The sequence below is a fragment of the Apium graveolens genome, chromosome 7 (assembly GCF_009905375.1).
Source record: "Apium graveolens cultivar Ventura chromosome 7, ASM990537v1, whole genome shotgun sequence".
Classification (NCBI taxonomy): Eukaryota; Viridiplantae; Streptophyta; class Magnoliopsida; order Apiales; family Apiaceae; genus Apium; species Apium graveolens.
In genome coordinates this window covers 7,731,330-7,757,972 of record NC_133653.1, presented here as the reverse complement: position 1 = coordinate 7,757,972, position 26,643 = coordinate 7,731,330, and the positions used below count along the sequence as shown (strand labels likewise).

At 35.2% G+C, this 26,643-nt stretch overlaps 2 protein-coding genes across 3 annotated transcripts; one reads left to right on the top strand and one right to left on the bottom strand.

Moving 5' to 3' along the window:
• Positions 1–869: 869 nt before the first annotated feature.
• On the top strand, positions 870–7,574 carry LOC141671343 (uncharacterized). Its single transcript, XM_074477549.1, has 7 exons — positions 870–1,079; positions 3,255–3,303; positions 3,382–3,484; positions 3,767–3,862; positions 3,938–4,012; positions 6,785–6,854; positions 7,274–7,574. The coding sequence occupies exons 1-7, from the start codon at positions 948–950 to the stop codon at positions 7,346–7,348; spliced, it is 600 nt and encodes a 199-aa protein (XP_074333650.1). The 5' UTR covers positions 870–947; the 3' UTR covers positions 7,349–7,574.
• A 15,887-nt stretch (positions 7,575–23,461) lies between these two features.
• LOC141671952 (reticulon-like protein B16) lies at positions 23,462–26,537 on the bottom strand. Of its 2 annotated transcripts, XM_074478410.1 has the most exons (6): positions 26,516–26,537; positions 26,262–26,428; positions 25,988–26,168; positions 25,768–25,909; positions 25,070–25,139; positions 23,462–23,758 (listed from the first exon to the last, which is right to left on the bottom strand). In XM_074478410.1, the coding sequence occupies exons 2-6, from the start codon at positions 26,410–26,412 to the stop codon at positions 23,592–23,594; spliced, it is 711 nt and encodes a 236-aa protein (XP_074334511.1). In that variant the 5' UTR covers positions 26,413–26,428; positions 26,516–26,537; the 3' UTR covers positions 23,462–23,591. The 2 variants fall into 2 exon arrangements, with proteins under 2 accessions (XP_074334511.1, XP_074334512.1); XM_074478411.1 differs by lacking the exon at positions 26,516–26,537 and having other exon boundaries at positions 25,988–26,051; positions 26,262–26,412.
• Positions 26,538–26,643: the final 106 nt, after the last annotated feature.

Below are 26,643 nucleotides of genomic sequence, written 5' to 3'. Positions count from 1 at the left end.
TACAAAAATATTTTATTCTGCAAAACATGTTAAGTTTGCAGAACATTTGTTCAGCTTGCAGAACATACACATTCTATTTATTAAACTTAAATGATCTTCAATAATTTTTAATGAATTACTAATACTCGTAAAACACACTTCACAAAATAATAGTGGCAGAACATACGTGGTCTCCATAGAATTTTGCTCTTCAAGAAAAAATAGTGACTATAGACCAGTGTTCTAAAAATCGGTCTAGGCGGCCGCCTAGGCGCTAGGCGGTGATAAAACGCTCCGACTCGGACCTAGACGGCGATTTAGGCGTTTTTTCAAAAAATCGGGTCAAAATCGAGATTAGGCGGGCAAGACGGTAAAAAATTGGTCTAGGCGGAAAATAATTAAAAAATATTTTTTTTACATTTTTATAAATTTAATTCATTAATTTTATAATTTCACACAATATCATGTCAATTTCTAATATAAAGTATTGGTAAGAAGTAACAAGTAATCTAATATATTTATTTTTTAACTTAAAATATATAAATAACATATTATAATTAATTTAAAAGTGTGAATTAAAATATAGTTAATATTGTAAACTCAATAATTAGTACATAACGCATCTTAAATGTGTTGATATTGTTTAATACCATTATAATTTCTTTTTTCAAACAAATATATGACATATTTATCATTATATAATTATAAAAATTAAAAATAATATTTTATTCTTCCGATTAATGTTCCGATCAATCGGTCCGATTAATCTCAAAATTGCCGATTAATCCCTCGAAAGTATCTTCACCGCCCTGTCACGTCTCGCAATTTCTGGAACACTGCTGCGGACTCGAGACCTTACAATTATTTACCGTAAGAAATACAAACATTTCCCCGTAACATAGCTCGTCTTTTAAACAAAAAAACAAGATCAAAAACAGTTTGCACTAATACTAGCACTACCCTGAGCGATGGCCTCCAGAGCGGCGGCCGCTGGCGCAATTGAATTCAAGCTGGGTCGGTCTACTAACAGTGCTCCTATATTGAAGATTCAGATGGGTGACATCACTCGATGGTTTGTTGATGCCTCTTCCGATGCTATAGTACTCTCTCTCTCTCTCTCTCTCTCTCTCTCTCTCTCTCTCTCTCTCTCTCTCTCCCTCTCTCTCTCTCTCTCTCTCTCTCTCTCTCTCCCTCCCTGTGTGTCTGTGTGAACTGTCATATTAGCCTCAATTGTTCACATGAAAGTTTGAATCGCGGATAAAGCATATATTCTCAGAGTTCTCTGGGAATTAGTAATTGGTAATGTCACATAAATAACTCCTTAAATTTATCCTAAATACTAGTATAAATATTAGAATTATCGCATTGACTACATTAAATACCTAATTGTTTATGGACCTTAGCTTTGGAAATATAAACTAGTAAACTAGTGATACAATAATTGTATATGGTGTAAACTACCTCTTTCCTCGTATTTATACTTCATCAGTTCATCTAGTGAATCAAGCCTTGGAGTATGATTTAAATAGTGACATTGAAATGGTAAATGGACAACTATTTTGAAACAATTTTTTGTCATCAAAAGTGGATAGTTATTTTGAAACCGAGAGAGTAAATGTCTTATAATTGTACTCCATCCACTCCTTTGTATCTGACGTTCTTGACCATTTTACTGATACCAAGGAGGAGTTAATGTAGCTGGATAATTACAAAACTAGACTCGTGACTAATGTATGTAGACGGAGAGAGAAACTGAACTAGGGGCTTTTGATAGAAAATTATGCATTAACTACATCTTTACATCTTGGAAGCAGAAAACTTCACATAAGGAACGAAGGGAGTATAAAAGAGGGACTAGGCTGAAAAGTGTGCCTTTTTGAGTGTCTGTTACGTTACGTTAAGTGTAGGTGTTCCTTTTTGAGTAGTTATGACATCATATGCAGGCTTAAGGATTATATATACTAATGACTAGTCCCAATTCCACATATAAAACATATTAATAAATATACTATATTAATGTACTATGAGAAATATGGAAGTGCTCAAATGAGAACCCAACTATGATGAGATATAAGATGTAATCTTAACCACACATTTTTTTAAATAATGTTAATGTAAACCACTCATTTAAACCTTGTTTACATATAATCTCCGTTCTCCCCCTCCTTTCTCCTTACACTTCCAAGCACACTCTCTGACCACCGCCACTAACCTCCAGCCACCGACGCCATCACCACCAACCTCCACATGCAATCTCCGGTTACTTCACCACCATATTTCGGCAAGTTTCGATGTTCGTTTTGTTTTCGGATAATATTCATCATATCTGTATCAGGTGATGTACGTAATATGAAAATACGGTCTCTGGTGATTTTATTGGATCCCTGGTCATATTTTTTCACTATTTTTTGCGGAATCGTGTTGATTTTTTGGTTATTTGGCCTGTAGTTGATGATTATGTAGATAATGATAGTCTACAAATAATGGTGGTTTGTGTTGGTGGTGTGTGGATGTCAGTGGTGGTGAATGTGATAATGGATGGTAATTGTGGTGATTTTTGTTTGCTACTTGCTAGGTTATTCATGATTAAATATTGTAATTTTGAACTGATATTGGTTATTGTGTGGCCGGAGTTGGTGGCCGAATGTAATGGTCGGAGGTGGTGGTAGTATGGTAGTTTTCGTGATTTGATTGTGGTGATTTCTATTCAAACATGATTTTTACGTATGATATTGGTGATTTGCGGGTAATGATCGGAGGTGGTGACCGGAAATGGTGTAGACGGAAGGTGAATAAATTGGATGAGATCAATGGATGGTGGAAGATTTGGATGAAAATTAAAAATGAGTAGTTAGGATATATCATATTTTTCACATTATTTGTGGTTCTTGTAGGAGCTAAGGAGCATGACTATTAGGGATCATATGATAATATATATCATATGTAATCCCTAAGATCTTAAATATCATATATGATAAGAGACTAGTGATATAGTATTGATGAAAGATTAGGATCAGTGGGCCTCTGATAATTTTTAGGTTCTATTCGATATGGACCCTGTTAAAAGAATCACTAATAATTAGCAACTTTTGCTGCCTATATTGGTGTTCAGATTTCACACTAATTGGCAGCTTGGTTGATATGGACATTGGGGGAAAAAATCACAAATTAGCAACTTGAGTTACATGTATACATTTAGATTTGCCCTGAAGGTCAAAAGTGCACTTCAATATATGCAGAAAAAGTAAAGGAAATTGACGTGTCTTTGTGTGTAGGTTAATCCGGCCAATGAGCGAATGCTTGGTGGTGGTGGTGCTGATGGTGGTAATGACTTCATTGAGCTGTCTGTTGTGACATGTAGTTTCGATTTTCTGTAATGAGACCTGCCCTTCCTTTTCTCAGCTATTCATAGAGCTGCTGGTCCAGAACTCCGAGAAGCATGCTATAGTGTGCCTGAAGTTCGACCTGGAGTCCGCTGCCCAACCGGAGAAGCAAGGATCACCCCGTATGTATTCATGATTGAAGCCAACTCTTGCTACTTGATTTAAAGAGTGTTGTACTGGGTTTAAGAAAATATTTCCTATTTCTATATGTACTTTATCAGTATTATCGCATGGAATATCATTAGTCATCAGTCATCACTTATACAATTACCTTGTAACTAGGATGATGCTATGCCATTATTAAGATTAAAAAATCATGTAATAGACAAAGCAAGTGTAAGGGGTGAAGATGTTATATATGTTCATTATTGCACCAACTTACAAAAATTATTGGGTCTTTGCAGAGGATTTAGGTTGCCAGCCTCTCATGTTATTCACACTGTTGGGCCGATTTATGATGTTGATAGCAACCCTGCAGCCTCTTTAAGAGGGTCATACAGGTTTGGTTTCAAGTTCACACAAAAATTTTACATTTATTGTTATACCAACTAATTATATCCTCATATTTTGTACAGAAACAGTTTGCGTGTTGCTAAAGACAGCAATATTAAGTATATCGCGTTTCCTGCCATATCTTGTGGTGTTTATGGGTGAGTTGACACTAACTAGTCTTCAGTTATGAAGATTTTATCTTGCAATTAAAACGATGTGCATCGTGCTCTGTTGCATTAGTAATGCTACATGAAATGAATCAAATGAAGGAAATTTGGTCCTTGGGATTACTTTAAAGGATATAGTATTTTATTAATGCCACAAAATGAATTAAACAATGTTCAAATTTAGTCCTCAGAATTACTTCGAAAGATGCAGTATTCAGAAGTCAAGGATTTAGAGCAAATAGTAAATAATCCATGTTATTTAATCATCGTGAAGAAACATAGACCAAGTTTTTTGTCAGGTAAAGAAGTTAAAGGTTCACTTGTTGACTAAAAACACTTAAACCTGGGTTATAAGATAATTATGGCCTCGTTTGGTTACCAGGCCCGTCAATGGGGCGAAAATCCGATCCGACCCGATCCGAGACCATTTTAGCGGATATGGATCGATCTATTAAAAATCCAATTTGGGATCCGATCCGATAAGAAAAATCCGATTATAAATGGAGCGAATATGGATTTAGGCCGATCCGATCCGTTAATAACCCGATCCGGTTCATTTATTTATTTATATATATAATTATGTTGATTTACATATAATTATATATATATATATATATAATTAAAATATTTTTTACTATTTCTAATTTAGAATTCTTATCCTCATTCAAGGTCCATTGTCTGTACTTCATTGATCTAGTCTCGAGAGTCTAGTGCATTTCTATATTATATTAAACTTTCGAAACCACATATTACCCTCAATCTCAATTCACATAACAGTTCCACTTTAATACATCGTTTTTTTTCTATTGTTAGAATCAAATACTCTACAATTCAATGGTATGGTTAATTTTTGGTATGTTTCCAATTTATAATAAGTTACGCTAAAAAATAAATATACACTAAATGGAGCGGATATTCGATCCGAAATCCGTGATCCGAGCGGATCCGGATATGGATCGGCTATAAAAAATTCGGGGCCGATCCGAATCCAAATACGAAAAAATAAATGGATACGGCTATGGATTTAGGTTGATCCGATCCAAACCCGATCCATTGATCTAACCAGGACTTGTAGTTACGTGGTAACTCTAAATCACATGGAACTAGGTTACCTAAGAAGTAGGTTTTTGGTTTAGAACTATGTAACTACACATTATGCTTTTATATAATAATTAAACAAATAGAATCACTTAAACAAATAAATAGCTAAAATTAAATATTATGAAATAAAAGAAGATGATTTCCACATCCAAAGAAAAGAAGAAAATTTAGAGATTGTTTTAAGTAAATTGATTGTTATGATGGGCTAGTATATTATTATATTATTACTAAACTCTAAATCATATATACTACTAATAAAATTAAAGAATAGATTTTAAATTAGATTCAATACAAATTGTACTACTATATTATGGAAAAATATTTGATCAAAAATATAGATTTATATAAATACTTTATGTAATTGAAAATAGTATGTGTAAAATATTTAATTCGAAGTATGGTTGTAAAAAATGCCGATTTTGACAATTAATCGGCCGATTAATCGTCCATGGCAGGCCACCGATTTATTTCAGCCAAATCAGCCAGAAAAAACGTTTTTCCGAGGAAATCGGGTCAATCCAGTCAATATCGGACCAAAATCGAGCAAGATAATAAAAGTCGGGTCGAATCTAATCCAATCGTCGCAACTTATTAATTAATCAACACAAATTAAACACTCAATATATGTATATGTGCACATATATGTTCATATTTGTAGTATCCGATTCAATGTAATGAAATGGGTGTATGAACAGAGTAGTGGATTATGATGATTTGGTTGAATAACGTTGTAAAGTTTTTGGGTTTATATATGATTTGATTTACATGTAATGAAAGAAGGTGATAGAAGAAGAAGATGAGAAGAAGGCGGCTAGATGAGCTACTAGTTTAGACTTTAGAGGCGGGGTGGAAAAACCTATACCTAATCTTAAAAGTGGAATACTATTGTACTGTATTGTCTATTGTAATGGGCCGTTCAGTTGCAAGATTAGGGGCCGAATCTAATATTCATGCAAGCTCAACCCAAAGATTGTGCAGGGTAATGACATTTGTATTGAAAATGTATTATTTTAATAAATATTTAAATAATATTAAAAAATGTGTCCGATTAATCGTTCCGATTAATCCCCGATTTACCGATTAATCGCTAATCGGTACGTCGACCGATTAGACCCGATTAGCGATTTTTATAACACTGATTAGAAGTAAAAATAGAAAATATTTATTAATAAAATAAAAATAATTATGTATCAGTTAATATTTAAATTTAATATTATAAAACTTAACTTGAATTTAGTTTTTATTTAAGTTTTAATATATATATATATCATTAATTTTAATTGATACTATAAGTTAACATAAAATAAATTATAATAATTTCATAAATGGTAAAAGCATCTAACATCTATGTAACTCAGAGTGACCACGTCTGACCTAGGTAAGTGAGTGACCGTCTTTTACAGGAACTACAAATTCCATGTAACTTGGAGTTACTTTGTTTAAGTGCAACCAAACACACTGTAACTTACACATGTTCCAAGGAACTACATGTTACTGGGTTTCACCGTACCAAACGAGGCCTATATATGTACAAGAGATGTCACCACAGTAGTTAAAAGTTTTTGGTACAATAAAGTCGAAGGTAAGTTGTTCAATCCGGGCCTTTTATGCAGTAAGTTGTATTCACATTTACTTGTACTAAAATTTTCTCTTGAGTATCAGATATCCTTATGGTGAAGCTGCAACTCTGGCTATATCAACAGTTAAAGAGTACGCAAATGGCCTCAATGAGGTACCTTACTTGTGAAGATCTTTGTGGTTTTCTTTTAAGTTTTCTTATCCTTTGCATTTCCCTGTATGCATTATATGAACTATGTGCAAACATTAGATACTACCAGTGTTTGTTAAACATCATAATATGATGTTAAGTAGTTTGAACTTGGATAGTATGCTGCGGGAAACTGCTATTTTATTAGTCAAGGCCGGGAATAAATGTGAAGGACTGAAAGTATTCTTAAACCGACATGGTGGAAAAATAAATTTATACAATTTTTGTAACAAAATAATAGTTTCCCGTATATGCTAGTAATCTCTATAGTCTACTTAACTTGTTTCTATCATCATCCCCCTTTAGAGTGTGAATACAGATATACGTGCACATAAAATATACTAATCATGATTGCTTATTTATTGCTAAATTTTGACGTGCAGGTGCATTTCGTCTTGTTTGAGGTATCTGTTTACAATGTTTGGTTAAGCAAGGCAAATGAATTGCTCCAACCATAGTACTCATGATCTGCATTCAAAATGACATTAATCTGCTTATGTATTTTGGATCAAAGAATGCAGAAAATGGAGTTTAGGTTTGAGGTAATATGTCAACTTGTAATGCATTCAAGCTACTGTAGTTCTGGTTCTCTAAATGAATATGTGGTAACACCGCATTTTGTTGTATATAGATTTTCGTCGGACAGAAGCTCCATATCTAAACTTGTGATTAAGTTTTGGTGTATGTTTTGGGCTTAAGGTCCATCCGCCACTATCTATCAGTACAGAAGTGTTACAGTGTAGAAGTTAAAAGGGAGTATGTGTAATGTGTGTGGTGATAAATTATTTGAAATTGCTTGTCCACCATATAGAAACATTATTGAGAATTTATTGGACAGATTACAGTTCGATGTCAGTATTTAGAATAGTAGGGTCATATTTTGGGTCAACTCCTACTCTAACATTCAAACTTCAAAAGTGTGATTATTAATCTTTACAAAACATGGGTTTAAGCACAAAAGCACTATGATTTCTGAAAATATAATGAATTAAATATCTATGTTTTAATGAGCAAGACGTTGCCTTTGAATCAAATTTTATAAGTTGATATTTGGAGAACAGTAGTTAGTGATGCGAAGTTTGCGTTTTAAAAGAGCAAATGATTGATGTGCAAAATAAGTCCGTTTCCAAATCAATCAAAGGCACTGTTGCCAAAATTCAAGTAATATATATTTATTAATATTTTTTCTTAAAATATAATTATTTATTATAGAAAATTTAGATCAAATCTTATTTTCAAAAAAAAAACAAGTTACTTTTTTTTTAGATTAGCACACATATAGTGTGACGACCGAGGATTTTGTGACGTAATTAAGTCATTAAAGTATGTGTTATGAGATGTGATTATAATTATGTGATTAAGTGCTGATTAATTGTCTTTTCTGTATATTAGAATTTAGGAGCGTAGATAAAAACGTTCCAATTTAAAGAGTCAGCTTAGAAGTTAAGCTGTGGTGTCGGGCCGTCAGGTAGAACGAAACTCGTCCTAATAAGGAGTTAAAGAGTATAAAATGTGAATTTTGCGTGATTAAATGAAATGAATATGTAAATAAAGTATTTCGTCCTAAGTGACGTGTTGATTGGTAAAGATAATGAGAAGCGTAATCGAAACGCTAAGCGTCGGGCCGTCAGACTGAACGTGACCCGGTACGCGTAAAAGAGGATAAAGATTAAAGAGGGATAAATTCTATGATCGGACTCGAGTGGTTATGTGATTATATATGTGAGATTGTCGCCTGTGTGCATGACTATGTGTTCTGTGACAATTTTATGAATTTTAAAGGGGTTATGTGACTGAAATAAAGGTTTAATTAACCTTCGCGCATTTTTATAAAATCATTCGAGTAAGATAAAAACATGGGATTTGTTCTGATATCTTCATAGTGGTCCTAGAGACTTTTTAAAAATGATGAGTGGATTTATTTGTTGTTCTTTGCATTTTTAAATTGATTTTATGTGGAAAATGATATTATTAAGGCAAGATTGCGAAATTCATATAAAATCAACCGTCCGCTCAGAATCTTATTATGAGTAATGGTTAAAAAGCTAATTTCGAGACCTACATATTAAAATTGTCTTTTTCAATAATTCTCGACTTCCCAAGAGAGATATATTTTATATTTAATCCTTGTTTCATTTTGAGTAAAAAGAAAAGGAGCAAAAGAGCTAGATAGGGAATTAGTAGATTACAAATTTGCCCTTGTTTTCTAAGTGGTATATAAACCCACTTCCCTTTTCTTTTTCTTTCTCTTCCTCCCGTGCACTCACTTTCTCTTCTCTCTTTCTCTCTCGAACACACACTCTCTCTCTCGGCTTTCTTCTATCTCTCTCGGTTACCTCTCTTTTCCTTACTTAATCTCACCAATCATCCCTAAATCTTCTTGATAAACACCTATATGTAGGTAAAAGAGTGTGCATGTGTGTATATCCACTTGCATGTAGATGTGTGTGTTGTGTGTGCTCGATGTGTGTGTGTTCACCCGAGAACCACTTGGTTCTTGTTGTTCTTGTTGATATCATCTTGTTTAAGCATGATTCCTTGTAAATGAATGATATAGAAGATGTGCATGTCAGTTATTTTGAGTAATTGATGGAAAACGGGGGTTTCGTGGTTGGACACCCTCGAATGAGGGCACCACCGTTAAGCCACCGCCACCGGTGATGAACTCCGGTGAACCGGTGGTGAGTGATGATGTAAACACTGATCTCTACTACACCAAAACTTGTACTTTTGATTGTTGCATGTGTTAATCTTGAAAACACCCGAATGGGTTTTGATTTTTAAGAGAATTAAGTTAATGTTAGTTGATGAAAATGAGTGTTAATGTTTAATCTTAGAAATTATTGTTTGATTAGAGAGATTGGTAGTGTAAAGGGTCGAAATTGTCCATGCATGTGTTGATTAGTGTAAAAAGCCGAATAGGGTTTTGGGTTATCAAAGAATAAATTAATTTTGGTTGATAAAAATGATTGTTTGATAGTTGTTTTTGAAATTGATGGATCAACTAAGGGCCTAAATTGAATTAAAGGTTAAAATCGAGTATGCATGCGGGATTGTGTTATGTTTGGTCCGAATTCTTGCTTAATAAAGAAAAAGATAGCAACTTGGTGTGTTATCCTTGCTTGAATCAACTAGGATTTAGCTTTAAACCATGAAAATACTCTTGCATGTCATTCGTAAGATCAAATTAAAGATGTATGTTGTATTTCTTGAGAAATTCGAATGGTATAGTTGTTTTATAAGAATATTAAGTTGGATTACATGACTAAATAATTATTTATGAGTTTATGTGGATTTGATATGAAAAATTGATTGATTTTGATTGGTATTTATAGTAGGGCCGAATGGACCATGATTTTTAAGAAGTCAAATTCAAGTTTAAGTGATGGATTTGATTATAGAAGATAACTAGGTGATTGCATGTGAAATTTTTTAGAAAATGTTTGCTTATTTGCTATTTTTGGTTCGAATTATAGAATTTAAAAAAAGGAAGAATTAGTCACCTTGATTCTAAACGGTTATAAGTAGTGTTATGATTATGGAATTGAGTTTTGAATGAAATGTGTACTCATGTGAGTTGTGGTTGCTTGATTTGGTTTAAAGTGGAATTAAAAGTGTGTTTTAAGATATAAGTGGTTCGTTGAATACTTGCAAAGGGTAAGAATGAAGTATATTATATGATATGTGTATTTGTGTAACTATACTCATATAGTTAAGGTCAATCGTTTGATAAGATTAGCGTAAATAGTAATCGTTCCGGGAACGAGAGTTGAGAATCTGATTAAGGATTTGGTTTTATTGTAGATTCGGAGCGTGAGGGCATTCAGGCTAGGAAAGGAAAGGATTTACTAGGTGGCAGTAGTTCAACCTTCAGGAAAGCAAATTCAGGCAAGTAACTCTGATTACTTGTGTAAATGGTTATAAAGAGAATGTTGTTCATACCATGTAGAGTATTGAACTATTTAATTATGAAACCCTGATATTGATTTGAGATACCCTGCCTTTGTTCTTGATAAACTGTTATTGATAAACTTAATGATTCAACCCTTTGATAATCTGTCCTTTCTGTTCAAATTATGTATTGAGCCATGAAATATATATTAAACCCTCTGATTATCCTTGTTAACCCTGTTTAATGATACCCTGTTCCTCCCCTGATCACCCTATTGATCCCCAAACAGATGTTGATCCTTCCAATTTAGTGCCTTGTTATCCTTGATACAGAATCCTTATGAATTGTTCCTTGTTTATCTTTGAATCACTCCCTGAACTTTGTTTCCTTAAAATCTGAATTAAGAATGAGTTTCGACTTGAATGAGTCCGAATGATTTCAAATGCTTGGTAATGATAAAATGAATTTTAGAAAACCTATTTGTTTTTACAACTCAAGGTTTTCCAAATGAATTCTTGATGGATTGGATTGGGACGTAAGAGGCTAGTGGGACTAGTCCAGTCATGGTAAGAGGCTAGCGGGGCTAGTCCAACTTAAGGCTGAAATTATGCCGATTGGTACCTTAAAGACCGGATGGAGGTCGATACGGGTTGATCACCCGTATATAATGAAATGGAAAGATAAAGTGATCCAATCAAGGGTTCTAAATGATTATTTAAAAAGGGAACTGAAACTTTCTGTTCAGTAAATTGATTTTTTTGAAAATGAAAATGGTTTATATTGCTTTGAAAAGAGTTGATTATGATGTGAAGCTTAAAGCTCGAGAACCCCGATTCTTAAATCTGTTGATCATATGATTGAGTCCATATATTGAAATACTGTTGCTTTCCTCTATTGAAAGATCTATTCTGATCCTTTATTGATTTGTGATGAATGTTGGCTTTCGAACCACGTTGAGCCTTGTTCTCTAAAAGCTCCATATTATTGCTTCAAAAACCTCTCCTTAACCCAAAAGCTGGAAATCTGCCACCTAGATCAAATAAAGTAGAATGCCCTGAGTTTGGTAAAGCATATTATGAATTGATATTGTAGAACTGCTATATAGTTACTTGCTGAGTTTTATACTCATTTGTTTTGTCTTAATCTAACCATGGCAGTTAAGAAAGAAGATGGCCAGGCATAGGCGCACTGCTCGTAAAAGCTACCTGGTGGTCCCTACCGTGTTGAGGGCTTCCGATTGCCAGAGCAGGTAGTGGTAATTAAGAGTGAGCTCGCACCTAGAAGGAAATGTTTAAAGATACAATGGGTTATCTGTCGGTTCCCAGTCGGAATCGATATTGTTTATTTAATGATATTTTGGGTTTGTAAGTTATATTTTATGATTGGTAGTTGTAATCTTGTCTCATACTTTATCATGTTGATCCTGTTAGGAGTTAATCGGGGTTTATGCATATTTAATTATTAGATTAGAGGTGTGTGAGTCCTCATTTCCTAACTCCGAGATTGAGGGCGTCACAAGTTGGTATCAGAGCTACAAGATCTAGTCCCTGAGACAAGTTAGGATTTAAAAAGGGGTATTTTGGGAATATATCTTTATCGTGAGAGAGTTCGACTCATATAGAGTTAGTTAGACTATTAGGTATAGTCTAAGGAAAGTGTTTATTGGTGAAGTGGAAACTAGAGTTAGGGTGTGAGTTAGCTGGAAGTTTTATTTAACCCTAACATTGTTTCTTGGTTGTTGTTTTGTGTTTTCTCTCAGGATCCTAGTAGTGGTAGTGACTTAGACTCAGAGATTAGTTTGACTTGTACCCCTGTGGACCCCATTCCACCCTCTCCAGAGGAGCCTGTGTATGTTAGTTCAGACCCTGGGGAGGACCCTTCTGAGAGTAGTGATATCCCCATGCAGATTTCACCCTTGAGGCCAGATTCAGAGACCCCTGCCCTTGAGCCAGAGTCCGAGATGCCTAAGACTGTTCCTGTCAGTGTTGGTGGCAAGTTAGCCCAGGATCGAGACTTTGTGTACTCTCGCATTCTTGAGTTGGGAGCTTTGGTAGATAGGTTGATTCGAGATTCTAGGCAGAGGACTTCAGTGGTGATGGAGGAGTGGAGAGCTAGGATTCAGTTGGTGGAGCAGGTTGCCAGGAGGAGATTGGATGAGGGACCATCCACTAGTGATGTTGATGCTGAGGCCCGGAGGCTGCATAAGATCATTCGCTGGATGTTGGTCGTGTTGAGAGAGATTCTAGATGATTAGACGGGACTGTTGGTTGAGCCCGTAGATTGTTATTTTTCAGCGCCGGTAGTCTTTGGGATACTTGGTTAGATGCCGGGATCCCTTTTCATTTATCTTGTTGTATTTCAGATCAGTGTTGTAGTAGTAGTAGTTGGAAGTTAGGGGTATATAGGGGGATGTTTTCCAGTTTTTCCTCTGTTTAACCCTGCTATTTATTGTACCTTATTTCAGAATCTGTGATATCCTTATGAACCCTTTGTTTAAATAAATCCATTATCTTGCTTTCCATTGTGCACCTTGAATATCTCATAAACTGTTCTCGATACCATGTTTTGATATAACCATGTTTTCGTATAACCATGTTTAAGGATCATAAAACCCTGTTATGTGCCATGATAAAACAACACCGATTTGAGAATTATGTAGTAATAGGATTGCAGGTGCAAATTGGGTAAAACTTAAAACCCATAAAAGAGATTTCATAGAAACTGTTGTTATATATATATATATGCCATGCCATCGTATTGCTAAATAATTGCTCAATCAGGTTTGTAAGAAATGGCCAACTCACCAGATCACCAAGAAGAAGAAATTCCCACCCAAGACCCAGAAATAAACCCAGAAACCACCATGATGAGCAGACTTGCTTAGCTTTTGCAACAACCTGTGGCCCCTAAAGTTGGAAACTTTAAGCACTTTCAATCTGTTCATCCCCCAGAGTTCTTAGGTTTTCCAGACCCGATTAAAGCGCAGTCGTGGTTGAGAGAAATGGAAAAAGCTTTTGAGTTAGCAGAAGTTAAGGACGATAAGAAAGCTCAGTATGCAAGTTATTACCTGAAAGATGAAGCAAGTTTCTGGTGGGAGTCTTCTAAGACGTTGTTGAAAGGCAAATACCTTACATGGGAGAAGTTCACTGAGATGTTTCTGGAGAAGTATTTGCCTAGCTATATGCAAGATCAATTGGAGATGAAATTTCTGGATCTTAGACAGGAGGAAATGTCAGTAGCGGAATATGAAGTGAAGTTTTCGAAATTGTCTAGATTCGTACCTGAGTACGTGAATACAGAGGCGAAGAAGCCTAAGAGGTTCCAGCAGGAACTTAAGCCATGGATTAGGAGTCAAATAGAAATGTTGGAGATCAAGAATTATGCTGCTTTGGTTCAAAAAGCAATGATAGTGGAAGGTGAGCGGGAAGCTGCCCGAAGAGAAAATAAAGGAAGAAAGAGGAAGTTTGAAAGCTCTGAGCAAGAGCAAGGAAGCTCAAAGTTTAGAGGAAGGTTTGGAAAGAATGGTGGAGGTCAGAACCAAAAGTTCCAGAAGTTTAGACCCGGTAATGAGCTCAGAAGAACCGTTTCCAGAAAGCTGGACAACCGGGGAAGGATAGCAGACCCCAGATTCAAGAATGCAGGAATTGTGGAAAGAGACACCCGAGGAGGTGTAATAAGCTGGATATAACGTGTTTTAAGTGTAACCAGAAGGGGCATTATTCTTCAGAATGCCCAAGTGGAGTAAGGAAGCCTGATTCGGCATGTTTCAAGTGTGGCAAAGTGGGCCATATGGCCAGGAATTGCAAGGAGCCTGTTCAAAAGGCTAATATTCTCAGAATTGCTGGACCTCCGTCTCTTCCAGCACCATCAGCTCAACCCAGAGCTAGAACCTTTAACATGACAATGAAAGACGCGGTGCAAGATGTGGACGTGGTAGCAGGTATGCTTGTTATAACTCAGTAGAAGTAAAAGTTTTGATGGATTCTGGAGCAACTAGATCTTTTATCTCTGAAAGTATTCTCGATAAGTTAAATTGTGTTGCGTACCCTCTAGAGCCTAATATGATTATAGAGGTAGCAAATCAAGAGAAAGTTGTTGTTAGTAAGATTTGTCCTGATTGTGATGTGTCTATAGAAGGTCGACATTTTTCTGCTGACTTAATTTCTTTTAAGTTAGGAGAATTTGAGGAATGGATTGGTTATCAAACCATGAAGCGCAAATAGAATGTAAAAGTAAAAAGGTGAAGTTAAGAACCAAGGATGGTAAAGAAGTGATATTTAAAGGAAAGAGGCAAGAGAAGAAATTTTTAACGGCTATTGAGGCAAGAATATTAATACGTCAAGGATGCGAAGTTTATTTGGCTCATGTTGTGGACGTGGAGAAAGAATCTGTGAAGATCGAGGATATTCCGGTAGTAAGAGATTTCCCGGATGTGTTTCCTGATGAATTGCGTGGACTACCTCCAGACAGAGAGATCGAGTTTTTGATTGATTTGGCTCCTGGTACGGAACCAGTGTCAAAAGCTCCCTATCGCATGGCGCCGATCGAGATGAAGGAATTGGCAGCTCAATTGCAAGAATTATTGGACAAAGGAGTAATCCGACCGAGTGTATCCCCATGGGGCGCACCGGTGTTATTTGTAAAGAAAAAGGATGGAAGTATGAGGTTGTGCATAGATTACCGCGAACTGAATAAGTTGACGATAAAAAATAAGTACCCTCTACCGCGGATCGATGACTTGTTTGACCAGTTAAAAGGAGCTTCGTGTTTCTCAAAGATTGATTTAAGGTCTGGGTATCATCAATTAAAGATCAAAGCGGAAGATATACCCAAGACAGCGTTTCGAACGAGATACGGACATTATGAGTTTTTGGTAATGGCATTTGGCTTGACGAATGCGCCAGCTGCATTTATGGATCTTATGAACAGAGTATTCAAGCAGTATTTGGATAAGTTCGTGATTGTGTTTATCGACGATATACTGATTTACTCCAAAACGAAAGAAGATCATAAGGAGCATTTGAGGATTTCCTTGGAAATTCTGCGAAAAGAGAAGCTGTATGCTAAGTTTTCAAAGTGCGAATTTTGGCTAAAGGAAGTGTAATTTCTTGGTCATGTAGTTAATAAAGAAGGAATTAAAGTGGACCCAGCCAAGATAGAAGCTGTAATGAATTAGGAAAAACCCAAGAATCCAACGGAGGTAAGAAGTTTTCTGGGATTAGCCGGATATTATAGAAAATTTGTGCAAGATTTCTCTAAGATTGTCGTTCTGTTGACAAAATTGACAAGAAAGAACGAAAATTTTGTTTAGACAGAAAAGTGCGAGGAAAGTTTTCAAGAGTTAAAGAAGAGATTGGTAACCGCCCCAGTGTTGGTATTACCAGATGATAAAGGGGAATTTGTGACATTCAGTGATGCTTCGTATAAAGGACTTGGATGCGTGTTAATGCAACACGGGAAGGTAATAGCATACGCGTCAAGGCAACTCAAGCCGCACGAGCAAAAGTATCCAACGCATGATTTGGAATTGGCAGCAATTGTGTTTGCCCTTAAGATTTGGAGGCATTATTTGTACGGGGAAAAGTGCGAGATTTATACGGATCATAAAAGTTTAAAGTATATCTTTACTCAGAAAGAATTGAATATGCGACAAAGAAGGTGGTTGGAATTGATCAAAGATTATGATTGTGCGATAAACTATCATCCTGGAAAGGCGAATGTGGTAGCCGATGCTTTAAGTCGAAAAGAAAGATTGAATCTGTTAATGTCATCGGAAGAATTAATGAAGGACTTTGAAAATATGGAAATAGAGGTGCAGACTCCAGAATGTGGAGGTGAAGCTATATATGCAATGTCATTTCAACCTGAAATTTTGGAAAAGATTCGATGCTGTCAAGAACAAGTGATGAATCGCGAAAAGGATAAGTTGACGGGAGAAGAAATTAAAGCTCAAAAGGATGGAAAAGGGATATACCGTGTTAACTCACGTATTTGGATACCTAATGTCGTGGAACTAAAGCACGAGATTTTTCAAGAAGCGCATAACTCGAGATTTTCAATTCACCCTGGGAGTACGAAGATGTACCAGGATTTAAAAGAAAGTTATTTGTGGCCAAATATGAAAAAGGAAATTGCGGAATGGATAAGTAAATGTTACACATGCCAAAGAGTCAAAGCGGAACATCAAAGGCGAAGCGGATTGCTTCAGCCACTGGACATACCCGAATGGAAATGGGAACATATAGCGATGTATTTCGTGGTAGGATTACCTAAAACCAAGTCAAATCACGATGCGATTTGGGTGGTAATCGATCGGTTGAAAAAGTCAGCACATTTATTGCCGATAAACGAAAGGTTTTCATTGGAAAAGTTGGTCAAATTGTATCTGGATGAGATCGTGATGCGTCATGGAGTTCCTGTATCTATCGTGTCCGATAGAGATCCAAGGTTTAATTCGAGATTTTGGCGACAATTCCATGATCATTTGGGGACGAAATTGAAAATGAGTACGACATATCATCCGCAGACAGACGGACAAAGTGAAAGGACAATTCAGACGATCGAAGATATGTTGCGAACCTGTGCAATAGATTTCAAAGGAAATTGGGACGATCATTTGCCCTTAATTGAGTTTTCCTACAACAACAATTATCACGCGAGTATTGGCATGTCGCCTTATGAAGCGTTGTATGGAAGGAAATGTAGATCCCCTACTTATTGGGACGAAGTTGGTGAGCGCAAATTAATTGGCCCAGAGCTAGTTCAGCAAACGAAGGAAAATGTTAAAACGATTCAAAAGAGATTAATCGCAGCTCAAGATCGACAGACAAAGTACGCAAATCAAGAACGGAAAGATGTGCAATTCGAAACTGGAGACAAAGTCTTGTTAAAGATATCTCCTTGGAAAGGTTTAACCCGCTTCGGAAAGAAAGGGAAGCTGAGTCCTAGGTACATTGGACCATTTGAAGTATTGCGACGAGTTGGGAAAGTGGCGTATGAATTGGCGCTACCTCCGCAAATGCAACATCTGCACAATGTGTTTCATGTATTTCTTCTGAAGAAGTATAATGCTGATGCGAGCCATGTGATCGAGTTGGAACCAGTGGAAATTCAACCAGATTTGTCCTACGTGGAACAACCAGTGCGAAATTTGGATCGAAAATAAAGGACGCTTAGAAATAAAGTTGTACCTCTAGTTAGAGTGTTGTGGAGAAATCCATTAGTCGAAGAATCGACTTGGGAATTAGAAAGCGAAATGAAAGAAAAGTATCCCCATCTATTTTCTTAGATTAGATTCTGGGGACAGAATCTTTTTAAGGAGGGTAGATTGTGACGACTGAGGATTTTGCGACGTAATTAAGTCATTAAAGTATGTGTTATGAGATGTGATTATAATTATGTGACTAAGTGCTGATTAATTGTCTTTTTTGTATATTAGAATTTAGGAGCGTAGATAAAAACGTTCCAATTTAAAGAGTCAGCTTAGAAGTTAAGCTGTGGTGTCGAGCCGTCAGGTAGAACGGAACCCGTCCTAATAAGGAGTTAAAGAGTACAAAATGTGAATTTTGCGTGATTAAATGAAATGAATATATAAATAAAGTATTTCATCCTAAGTGACATGTTGATTGGTAAAGATAATGAGAAGCGTAATCGAAACGCTGAGCGTCGGGCCGTCAGGCTGAACGTGACCCGGTACGCGTAAAAGAGGATAAAGATTAAAGAGGGATAAATTCTATGACCGGACTTGAGTTGTTATGTGATTATATATGTGAGATTGTTGCCTGTGTGCATGACTATGTGTTTTATGACAATTTTATGAATTTTAAAGGGGTTATGTGACTGAAATAAAGGTTTAATTAACCTTCGCGCATTTTTATAAAATCATTCGAGTAAGATAAAAACATGGGATTTGTTCTGATATCTTCATAGTGGTCCTAGAGACTTTTTAAAAATGATGAGTGGATTTATTTGTTGGTCTTTGCATTTTTAAATTGATTTTATGTGGAAAATGATATTATTAAGGCAAGATTGCGAAATTCATATAAAATCAACCGTCCGCTCAAAATCTTATTATGAGTAATGGTTAAAAAGCTAATTTCGAGGCCTACATATTAAAATTGTCTTTTTCAATAATTCTCGACTTCCCGAGAGAGATATATTTTATATTTAATCCTTGCTTCATTTTGAGTAAAAAGAAAAGGAGCAAAAGAGCTAGATAGGGAATTAGTAGATTACAAATTTGCCCTTGTTTTCTAAGTGGTATATAAACCCACTTCCCTTTTCTTTTTCTTTCTCTTCCTCCCGTGCACTCACTTTCTCTTCTCTCTTTTCTCTCTTTCTCTCTCGAACACTCTCTCTCTCTCTCTCTCTCTCTCTCTCTCTCTCTCTCTCTCTCTCTCTCTCTCTCTCTCTCTCTCTCTCTCTCTCTCTCTCTCGGCTCTCTTCTATCTCTCTCGGTTACCTCTCTTTTCCTTGCTTAATCTCACCAATCATCCCTAAATCTTCTTGATAAATACCTATATGTAGGTAAAAGAGTGTGCATGTGTGTATATCCACTTGCATGTAGATGTGTGTGTTGTGTGTGCTCGATGTGTGTGTGTTCACCCGAGAACCACTTGGTTCTTGTTGTTCTTGTTGATATCATCTTGTTTAAGCATGATTCCTTGTAAATGAATGATATAGAAGATGTGCATGTTAGTTATTTTGAGTAATTGATGGAAAACGAGGGTTTCGTGGTTGGACACCCTCGAATGAGGGCAACATCGTGAAGCCACCGCTACCGGTGATGAACTCCGGTGAACCGGTGGTGAGTGATGATGTAAACACTGAGCTCTACTACACCAAAACTTGTTCTTTTGATTGTTGCATGTTTTAATCTTGAAAACACCCGAATGGGTTTTGATTTTTAAGAGAATTAAGTTGATGTTAGTTGATGAAAATGAGTTGTTAATGTTTAATCTTAGAAATTATTGTTTGATTAGAGAGATTGGTAGTGTAAAGGGTCGAAATTGTCCATGCATGTGTTGATTAGTGTAAAAAGCCGAATAGGGTTTTGGGTTATCAAAGAATAAATTAATTTTTTGGTAAAAATGATTGTTTGATAGTTGTTTTTGAAATTGATGGATCAACTAAGGGCCTAAATTGAATTAAAGGTTAAAATCGAGTATGCATGCGGGATTGTGTTATGTTTGGTCTGAATTCTTGCTTAATAAAGAAAAAGATAGCAACTTGGTGTGTTATCCTTGCTTGAATCAACTAGGATTTAGGTTTAAACCATGAAAATACTCTTGCATGTCATTCGTAAGATCAAATTAAAGATGTATGTTGTATTTCTTGAGAAATTCGAATGGTATAGTTGTTTTATAAGAATATTAAGTTGGATTACATGACTAAATGATTGTTTATGAGTTTTTGTGGATTTGGTATGAAAAATTGATTGATTTTGATTGGTATTTATAGTAGGGCCGAATGGACCATGATTTTTAAGAAGTCAAATTCAAGTTTAAGTGATGGATTTAATTATAGAAGATAACTAGGTGATTGAATGTGAAAATTTTTAGAAAATGTTTGCTTATTTGCTATTTTTGGTTCGAATTATAGATTTTTTTTTTAAAAAGGAAGAATTAGTCGCCTTGATTCTAAACGGTTATAAGTAGTGTTATGATTATGGAATTGAGTTTTGAATGAAATGTGTACTCATGTGAGTTGTGGTTGCTTGATTTTGTTTAAAGTCGAATTAAAAGTGTGTGTTTTAAGATATAAATGGTTCGTTGAATACTTGGAAAGGGTAAGAATGAACTATATTATATAATATGTGTATTTGTGTAACTATACTCGTATAGTTAAGGTCAATCGTTTGATAGGATTAGCGTAAATAGTAATCGTTCCGGGAACGAGAGTTGAGAATCTAATTAAGGTTTTGGTTTTATTGTAGATTCGGAGCGTGAGGGCATTCAGGCTAGGAAAGGAAAGGATTTACTAGGTGGCAGTAGTTCAACCTTCAGGAAAGCAAATTCAGGCAAGTAACTCTGATTACTTGTGTAAATGGTTATAAAGAGAATGTTGTTCATACCATGTAGAGTATTGAACTGTTTAATTATGAAACCCTGATATTGATTTGAGATACCCTGCCTTTGTTCTTGATAAACTGTTATTGATAAACTTAATGATTCAACCCTTTGATAATCTGTCCTTTCTGTTCAAATTATGTATTGAGCCATGAAATATATATATTAAACCCTCTGATTATCCTTGTTAACCTTGTTTAATGATACCCTGTTCCTCCTGATCACCCTATTGATCCCTAAACAGATGTTGATCCTTCCAATTTAGTGCCTTGTTATCCTTGATACAGAATCCTTATGAATTGTTCCTTGTTTATCTTTGAATCACTCCCTGAACTTTGTTTCCTTAAAATCTGAATTAAGAATGAGTTTCGACTTGAATTAGTCCAAATGATTTCAAATGCTTGGTAATGATAAAATGAATTTTAGAAAACCTATTTATTTTTCCAACTCAAGGTTTTCCAAATGAATTCCTGATGGATTGGATTGGGACGTAAGAGGCTAGTGGGACTAGTCCAGTCATGGTAAGAGGCTAGCGGGACTAGTCCAACTTAAGCCTGAAATTATGCTGATTGGTACCTTAAAGACCGGATGGAGGTCGATACGGGCTGGTCACCCGTATATAATGAAATGGAAAGATAAAGTGATTCAATCAAGGGTTCTAAATGATTATTTAAAAAGGGAACTGAAACTTTCTGTTCAGTAAATTGATTTTTTTGAAAATGAAAATGGTTTATATTGCTTTGAAAAGAGTTGATTATGATGTGAAGCTTAAAGCTCGAGAACCCTGATTCTTAAATCTGTTGATCATATGATTGAGTCCATATATTGAAATACTGTTGCTTTCCTCTATTGAAAGATCTATTCTGATCCTTTATTGATTTGTGATGAATGTTGGCTTTCGAACCACGTTGAGCCTTGTTCTCTAAAAGCTCCATATTATTGCTTCAAAAACCTCTCCTTAACCCAAAAGCTGGAAATCTGCCACCTAGATCAAATAAAGTAGAATGCCCTGAGTTTGGTAAAGCATATTGTGAATTGATATTGTAGAACTGCTATATAGTTACTTGCTGAGTTTTATACTCATTTATTTTGTCTTAATCAAACCATGTCAGTTAAGCAAGAAGATGGTCAGGTTTAGGCGCACTGCTCGTAAGAGCGTACCTGGGGTCCCTACCGTGTTGAGGGCTTCCGGTTGCCAGAGCATGTAGTGGTAATTAAGAGTGAGCTCACGCCTAGAAGGAAATATTTAAAGATACAATGGGTTATCTGTCGGTTACCAGCCGGAATCGATATTGTTTATTTAATGATATTTTGGGTTTGTAAGTTATATTTTATGATTGGTAGTTGTAATCTTGTCTCATATTTTATCATGTTGATCCTGTTAGGAGTTAGTCGGGGCTTATGCATATTTAATTATTAGATTAGAGGTGTGTGAGTCCTCATTTCCTAACCCCGAGATTGAGGGCGTCACATATAGGGCAAGTCCGTAAAAACTTATCTCATTGTTTATCGACCCAACTTATAAGTTGAATTTATAACGTATAAGTTGATAAGTTGGATGTTAGTAACGACGTATTTTTTCTCAACTTATTTTGATTTTTCACTTTTTTATTAATTTTAGTTTTAAAATATATGTTTTTAAATGTTAAGTTATTTTAAAAATCATGAATTAAGATAATCATATTTACAAATTATTTATTTTAGTTCATTTAAGTTAATTTTTTTTTTGACTTATAAGTAAAATTAACCAAATACTTACATAACTTATAAGTATTCATCTGCTTATCACTTTTAAGTCACTTATTAATTTTAAATCATATATTACTTATTTTAAGATTTTCCAAACGGACACATAATACTTTTTTAGGAATAAGTGGGACTTTCTACCCATTTGAGAAATCTTAAATTAAGTAACTTATGACTTAAAATGAATAAGTGACTTATAAGTGAAAGTATATAAATATTTATAAGTTATTTAAGTGTTTGAATAATTTCATTTATAAGTCAGAATTTTTTTATTTATATAAATCAAAATAAATAATTTTTAAATATAATCATATTATTTCATGAAATTTAGATTAGATTAATATTTAAAAATATATTTTTTAAAACTAAAGTTAATAAAAAGACAAAAAATCAAAATAAATTGAGAAAAAATACGTCATTACTAACATTCAACTTATTACCTTATAAGTTGAAAGTTCGATTTATAAATTAGGTAGACAAACACTCCTCAATAAGTACGGGTTTATAAGTCAATAAGTGACTTATAAGCTAATAAGTGACTTATAAGCTCTTGGCCAGGCCCTAAATTGATATTGAAGTTGTTTACAACTTTTTGTTTTTGCAAAATTGTGTTTTCAAATCAAATTGAAGTTGGTGCAAAACAACCCGGTACAGATGCAATGGAGTATAAAAGTTGAGCCAGTCCTGCAACACCAGTATCTTATTTGTAAAACTAATTTCAAATATGACACCATATTATTATTATTTCAACTGATTGTTTTCTTACCTAGATTACTACCAATCTTCCTCTACAGTTTTCTTTTCTCTGTAAGACATAAACATAGTAAATAACCAAGGAAAAGTACATGATGGATAGAGTGAAGGAGTGTAGCAGAAAAGAAAGAAAAGCTGACATTGCATATAAGACTACTGCTTACAAAAAAATATCGATATTAACAATTACTAGTTTAGAAATAATAAACAATTAAGCTTCAAGCCTTCTGCTCAATTCCGAATCTAAGAATCTTTAACCTTGGACAAACTCTGTGGAATTCGGCTGATCATACTATCGTCGACAATTTTATAGTGCCTGGAAAGTTTTTGTTGGATGAAACCAGCGTATTTGTCAACTTTTTGTTCATATCTGTTGTACAGGGCAGGAACTGTAATTGCTATAATTGTTCCTGTCACAATTTCAAGTTCGCAGAAAGGTGAGTTAGATGATCTAGCTAAGGTTAAGGCAAGATCTATGAGGTGGATGAAACATATACTTGCATGCCATAAACTCAATTTACCAACAGGGCATTTAATTAAAACAGGTTCAGCAAGTCAACTTGTGCATGCAATAAAAAGAGAACTGAAGTACAATCTAAAACACTAGAGACTTGGTTTCTTGGAAGACAACTTAAAGCATAATATTCTGCAGGTCATGAAGTAGCATATTCTGGACATCACCAGCCCAGATGGCCTATCCACACAAATCAGGCTTACATTTATTCTACTGAATAATATTCCAGACATGACCAACCCAGATGGCCTTAATATATAAACAAATCCAGCTTACATTCGTCGATTGACTTTTTCAATTTGACAAATTTACACACTTATAAGGTTGGAAAAGAAGTATAAATTGAGTTACGAAACAAATGTACAAACGTGCACATGAGACACTAGAGAGGACTATTTAGACTCCTACATCTCAACTGTAACGTCTAATACATTTAGAGAACGAGAAAAAGGTCAAAATGGCAACGGAAGTCGAGCATATTGAAGAAACAAATAGGAAAATTAGTTGACGAGGATAATGTGATCGTGTCAAAGTCTTTGAGTTCCATGGAACATGAGAATGGAGATGTTTCTGATCAAGAATCTCATGTGGAGCAAGTTTTGTTTGTTGAAAATAATATTATTGAGGTTAAGCATATCAACTTCATTATTTCGGAGTACTTGTCTCCACCTCCTTCGAATTGTATTCAATTTTCAAAGAAATTTTTCAAAAAGACTAGAAGTTCATGTTGGTTCCATCTCAGTCTTACACTCGTGATTGAGTTTACTCCAACAAGGGAAAAATGATCGGGAACGAAAATATAATGAACTTTTATTTTTATTAGTAAAAAGTTTAACTATATTTAATAGAAAAATTAGTGTATTTTACATATATGTTTTTTGTGGGGTCAAAGTTTATAAACTAAACTATTAATGACCCTTTGTCTATTAAATTAGTTCTATTGTTTAATTTCTATATCACTGATGAATCCCCCACATTTAATCTTAGACTTGATCATTTATCTATTATTTTATATGGAATTGGGTTTATGGGTTAAGATCCATAATTTTTCTCCCTTCCGAGTTTGGAAAAACCTTGGAGTAGTGATTTTTCCGCAGTTAAAATCACCCAAGTTTTGGCTCTGATTTTTAAAAATGGAAGAGCCTAAAAACTAAGAAATTTATATAAAAAGCATTTGAAGAGACATGGTTACTTCAGTAGAGTTTACCCATATATGCAAGGGTGAAGAAAGAAATATAGCTACCAGTTACGGACATGAGCCAAAGTACCACCACCACCTGCAATGTTGGACCCAAAACAGTAGAGAGATCAACCACATGTGAGTGCAGATCCTATCCATATAGCTTATAAGAATATTAATCCAGTTCAAGTGTGAAAATATATGAAGGTAGTCCTGTTGCTGTAAGAATATTAGTACTGTACTCAGTGCATGATGTTCCCAACAACATTGGATGGGGAAGGTAAGGATGAACACGATAAAGAAGCAATATATACTGTTTATGATCTATCCCATGCGGGTAATCAAATTTAGAAAGGTGTGTAATAGAACAAGCTGTGTTATTAAATGAATAGCTTATGCAAGCTTAAAAGAAGTTTATTTCAAAAATAAGTATGGCTGGTAGAGAAAATCACCGGAAAAGGTAGTAAGATGGATTATGCTTTGATAAACAAAGACGTTTTAAGGGGTAATAAGCAACTAGGTTGGTGGATTGTATTGTTCGACTCGTATGTCAAATCACACCCCAAGCTACATATATCACTCGTCTTGTTCATGGGTCTGTAAGTTTCACGTGTCTGTAATTATTTTGAATACCCCAATCTACTCTCATTTAGTCATTTAACTCGGTGATAAACTATTATAAGAAGCTTGAAGTAAAAAATCACCGTGTAAATAATTAGACTAACCTTAAAAAAAAGGCGGAAGTCTTTGCCAAGGGTGATATCATGTGCCATTAGCAGGACATAATTGATTTTGACACGAAAAGAAGCTGCTACATTATTGACCATTTCCTCAGACAAAACTAATTCGGGTAATGATTGAAGGTGTCTGCAAATAGAAAGTGCAACATAAGTAAACATAAGGCGGAGAACATAATAATGGAAAAGGATGATTGAAGGCACGCACAAATTTCTGAAGTCGGCATAGTTAGCACGAAGAAAGAGCAGCACAATTAGGATGAGCAAGACATCTGAAGAAATAGTTAGGAAGGATAAACCAGTGCGCTCAAAGAGTAGCCAAGCAACAGTGGCAAGCAGTAGAATAGCAGATGAGACATATCGACGTTTCCACAACATAACATCAGCAGCTATTAAAATGTGAATACAAAACGTGTAGGCTGTAATTTGTAATTAAGAAACTGCATTAAAAAAAAAAGAGGAATGGGGGAGTAGAAATATACCTGTACCTCCACCCATCATGTGGTGAATAGTGGATTGGCGACCGAATAATCGGGGGTATGTTGAAGAAGAGGAAGCAGGCTGTAGTCCACCAGCATCACACCTTTCTTCTCCATCTGCCGCTGCCGCTGCCTGTTGCCCGCCGTTATCCATCAATTCCACTTCAACCCTACACAACATGATAGAGATATATTAGTATGAGAAACACACATACATACATACATACATACATGATATTAATTTCATTATCTCATACAACAGAACCTCCCCCAAACACCTGATTTCGATCTTTAACAATACAAGATTTCAGATCAGTTTCAGCATACCCCCAGTTGCTTTTGTTTGACCAACAAACAAATTCTTTTTAAACCCGTACCCAACCCG

Coding starts and splice junctions, on each gene's coding strand:
- LOC141671343 (XM_074477549.1), top strand. CDS start 948: ATGGCCTCCAGAGCGGCGGCCGCTGGCGCAATTGAATTCAAGCTGGGT. Junction 3,304..3,381: donor TGGTGGTGGTGCTGATGGTG/GTAATGACTTCA, acceptor TCCTTTTCTCAG/CTATTCATAGAGCTGCTGGT. Junction 3,485..3,766: donor GGAGAAGCAAGGATCACCCC/GTATGTATTCAT, acceptor GGGTCTTTGCAG/AGGATTTAGGTTGCCAGCCT.
- LOC141671952 (XM_074478410.1), bottom strand. CDS start 26,412: ATGGATAACGGCGGGCAACAGGCAGCGGCAGCGGCAGATGGAGAAGAA. Junction 25,910..25,987: donor TATGCCGACTTCAGAAATTT/GTGCGTGCCTTC, acceptor TTCTATTTGCAG/ACACCTTCAATCATTACCCG. Junction 25,140..25,767: donor ACTTCCGCCTTTTTTTTAAG/GTTAGTCTAATT, acceptor CCAACATTGCAG/GTGGTGGTGGTACTTTGGCT.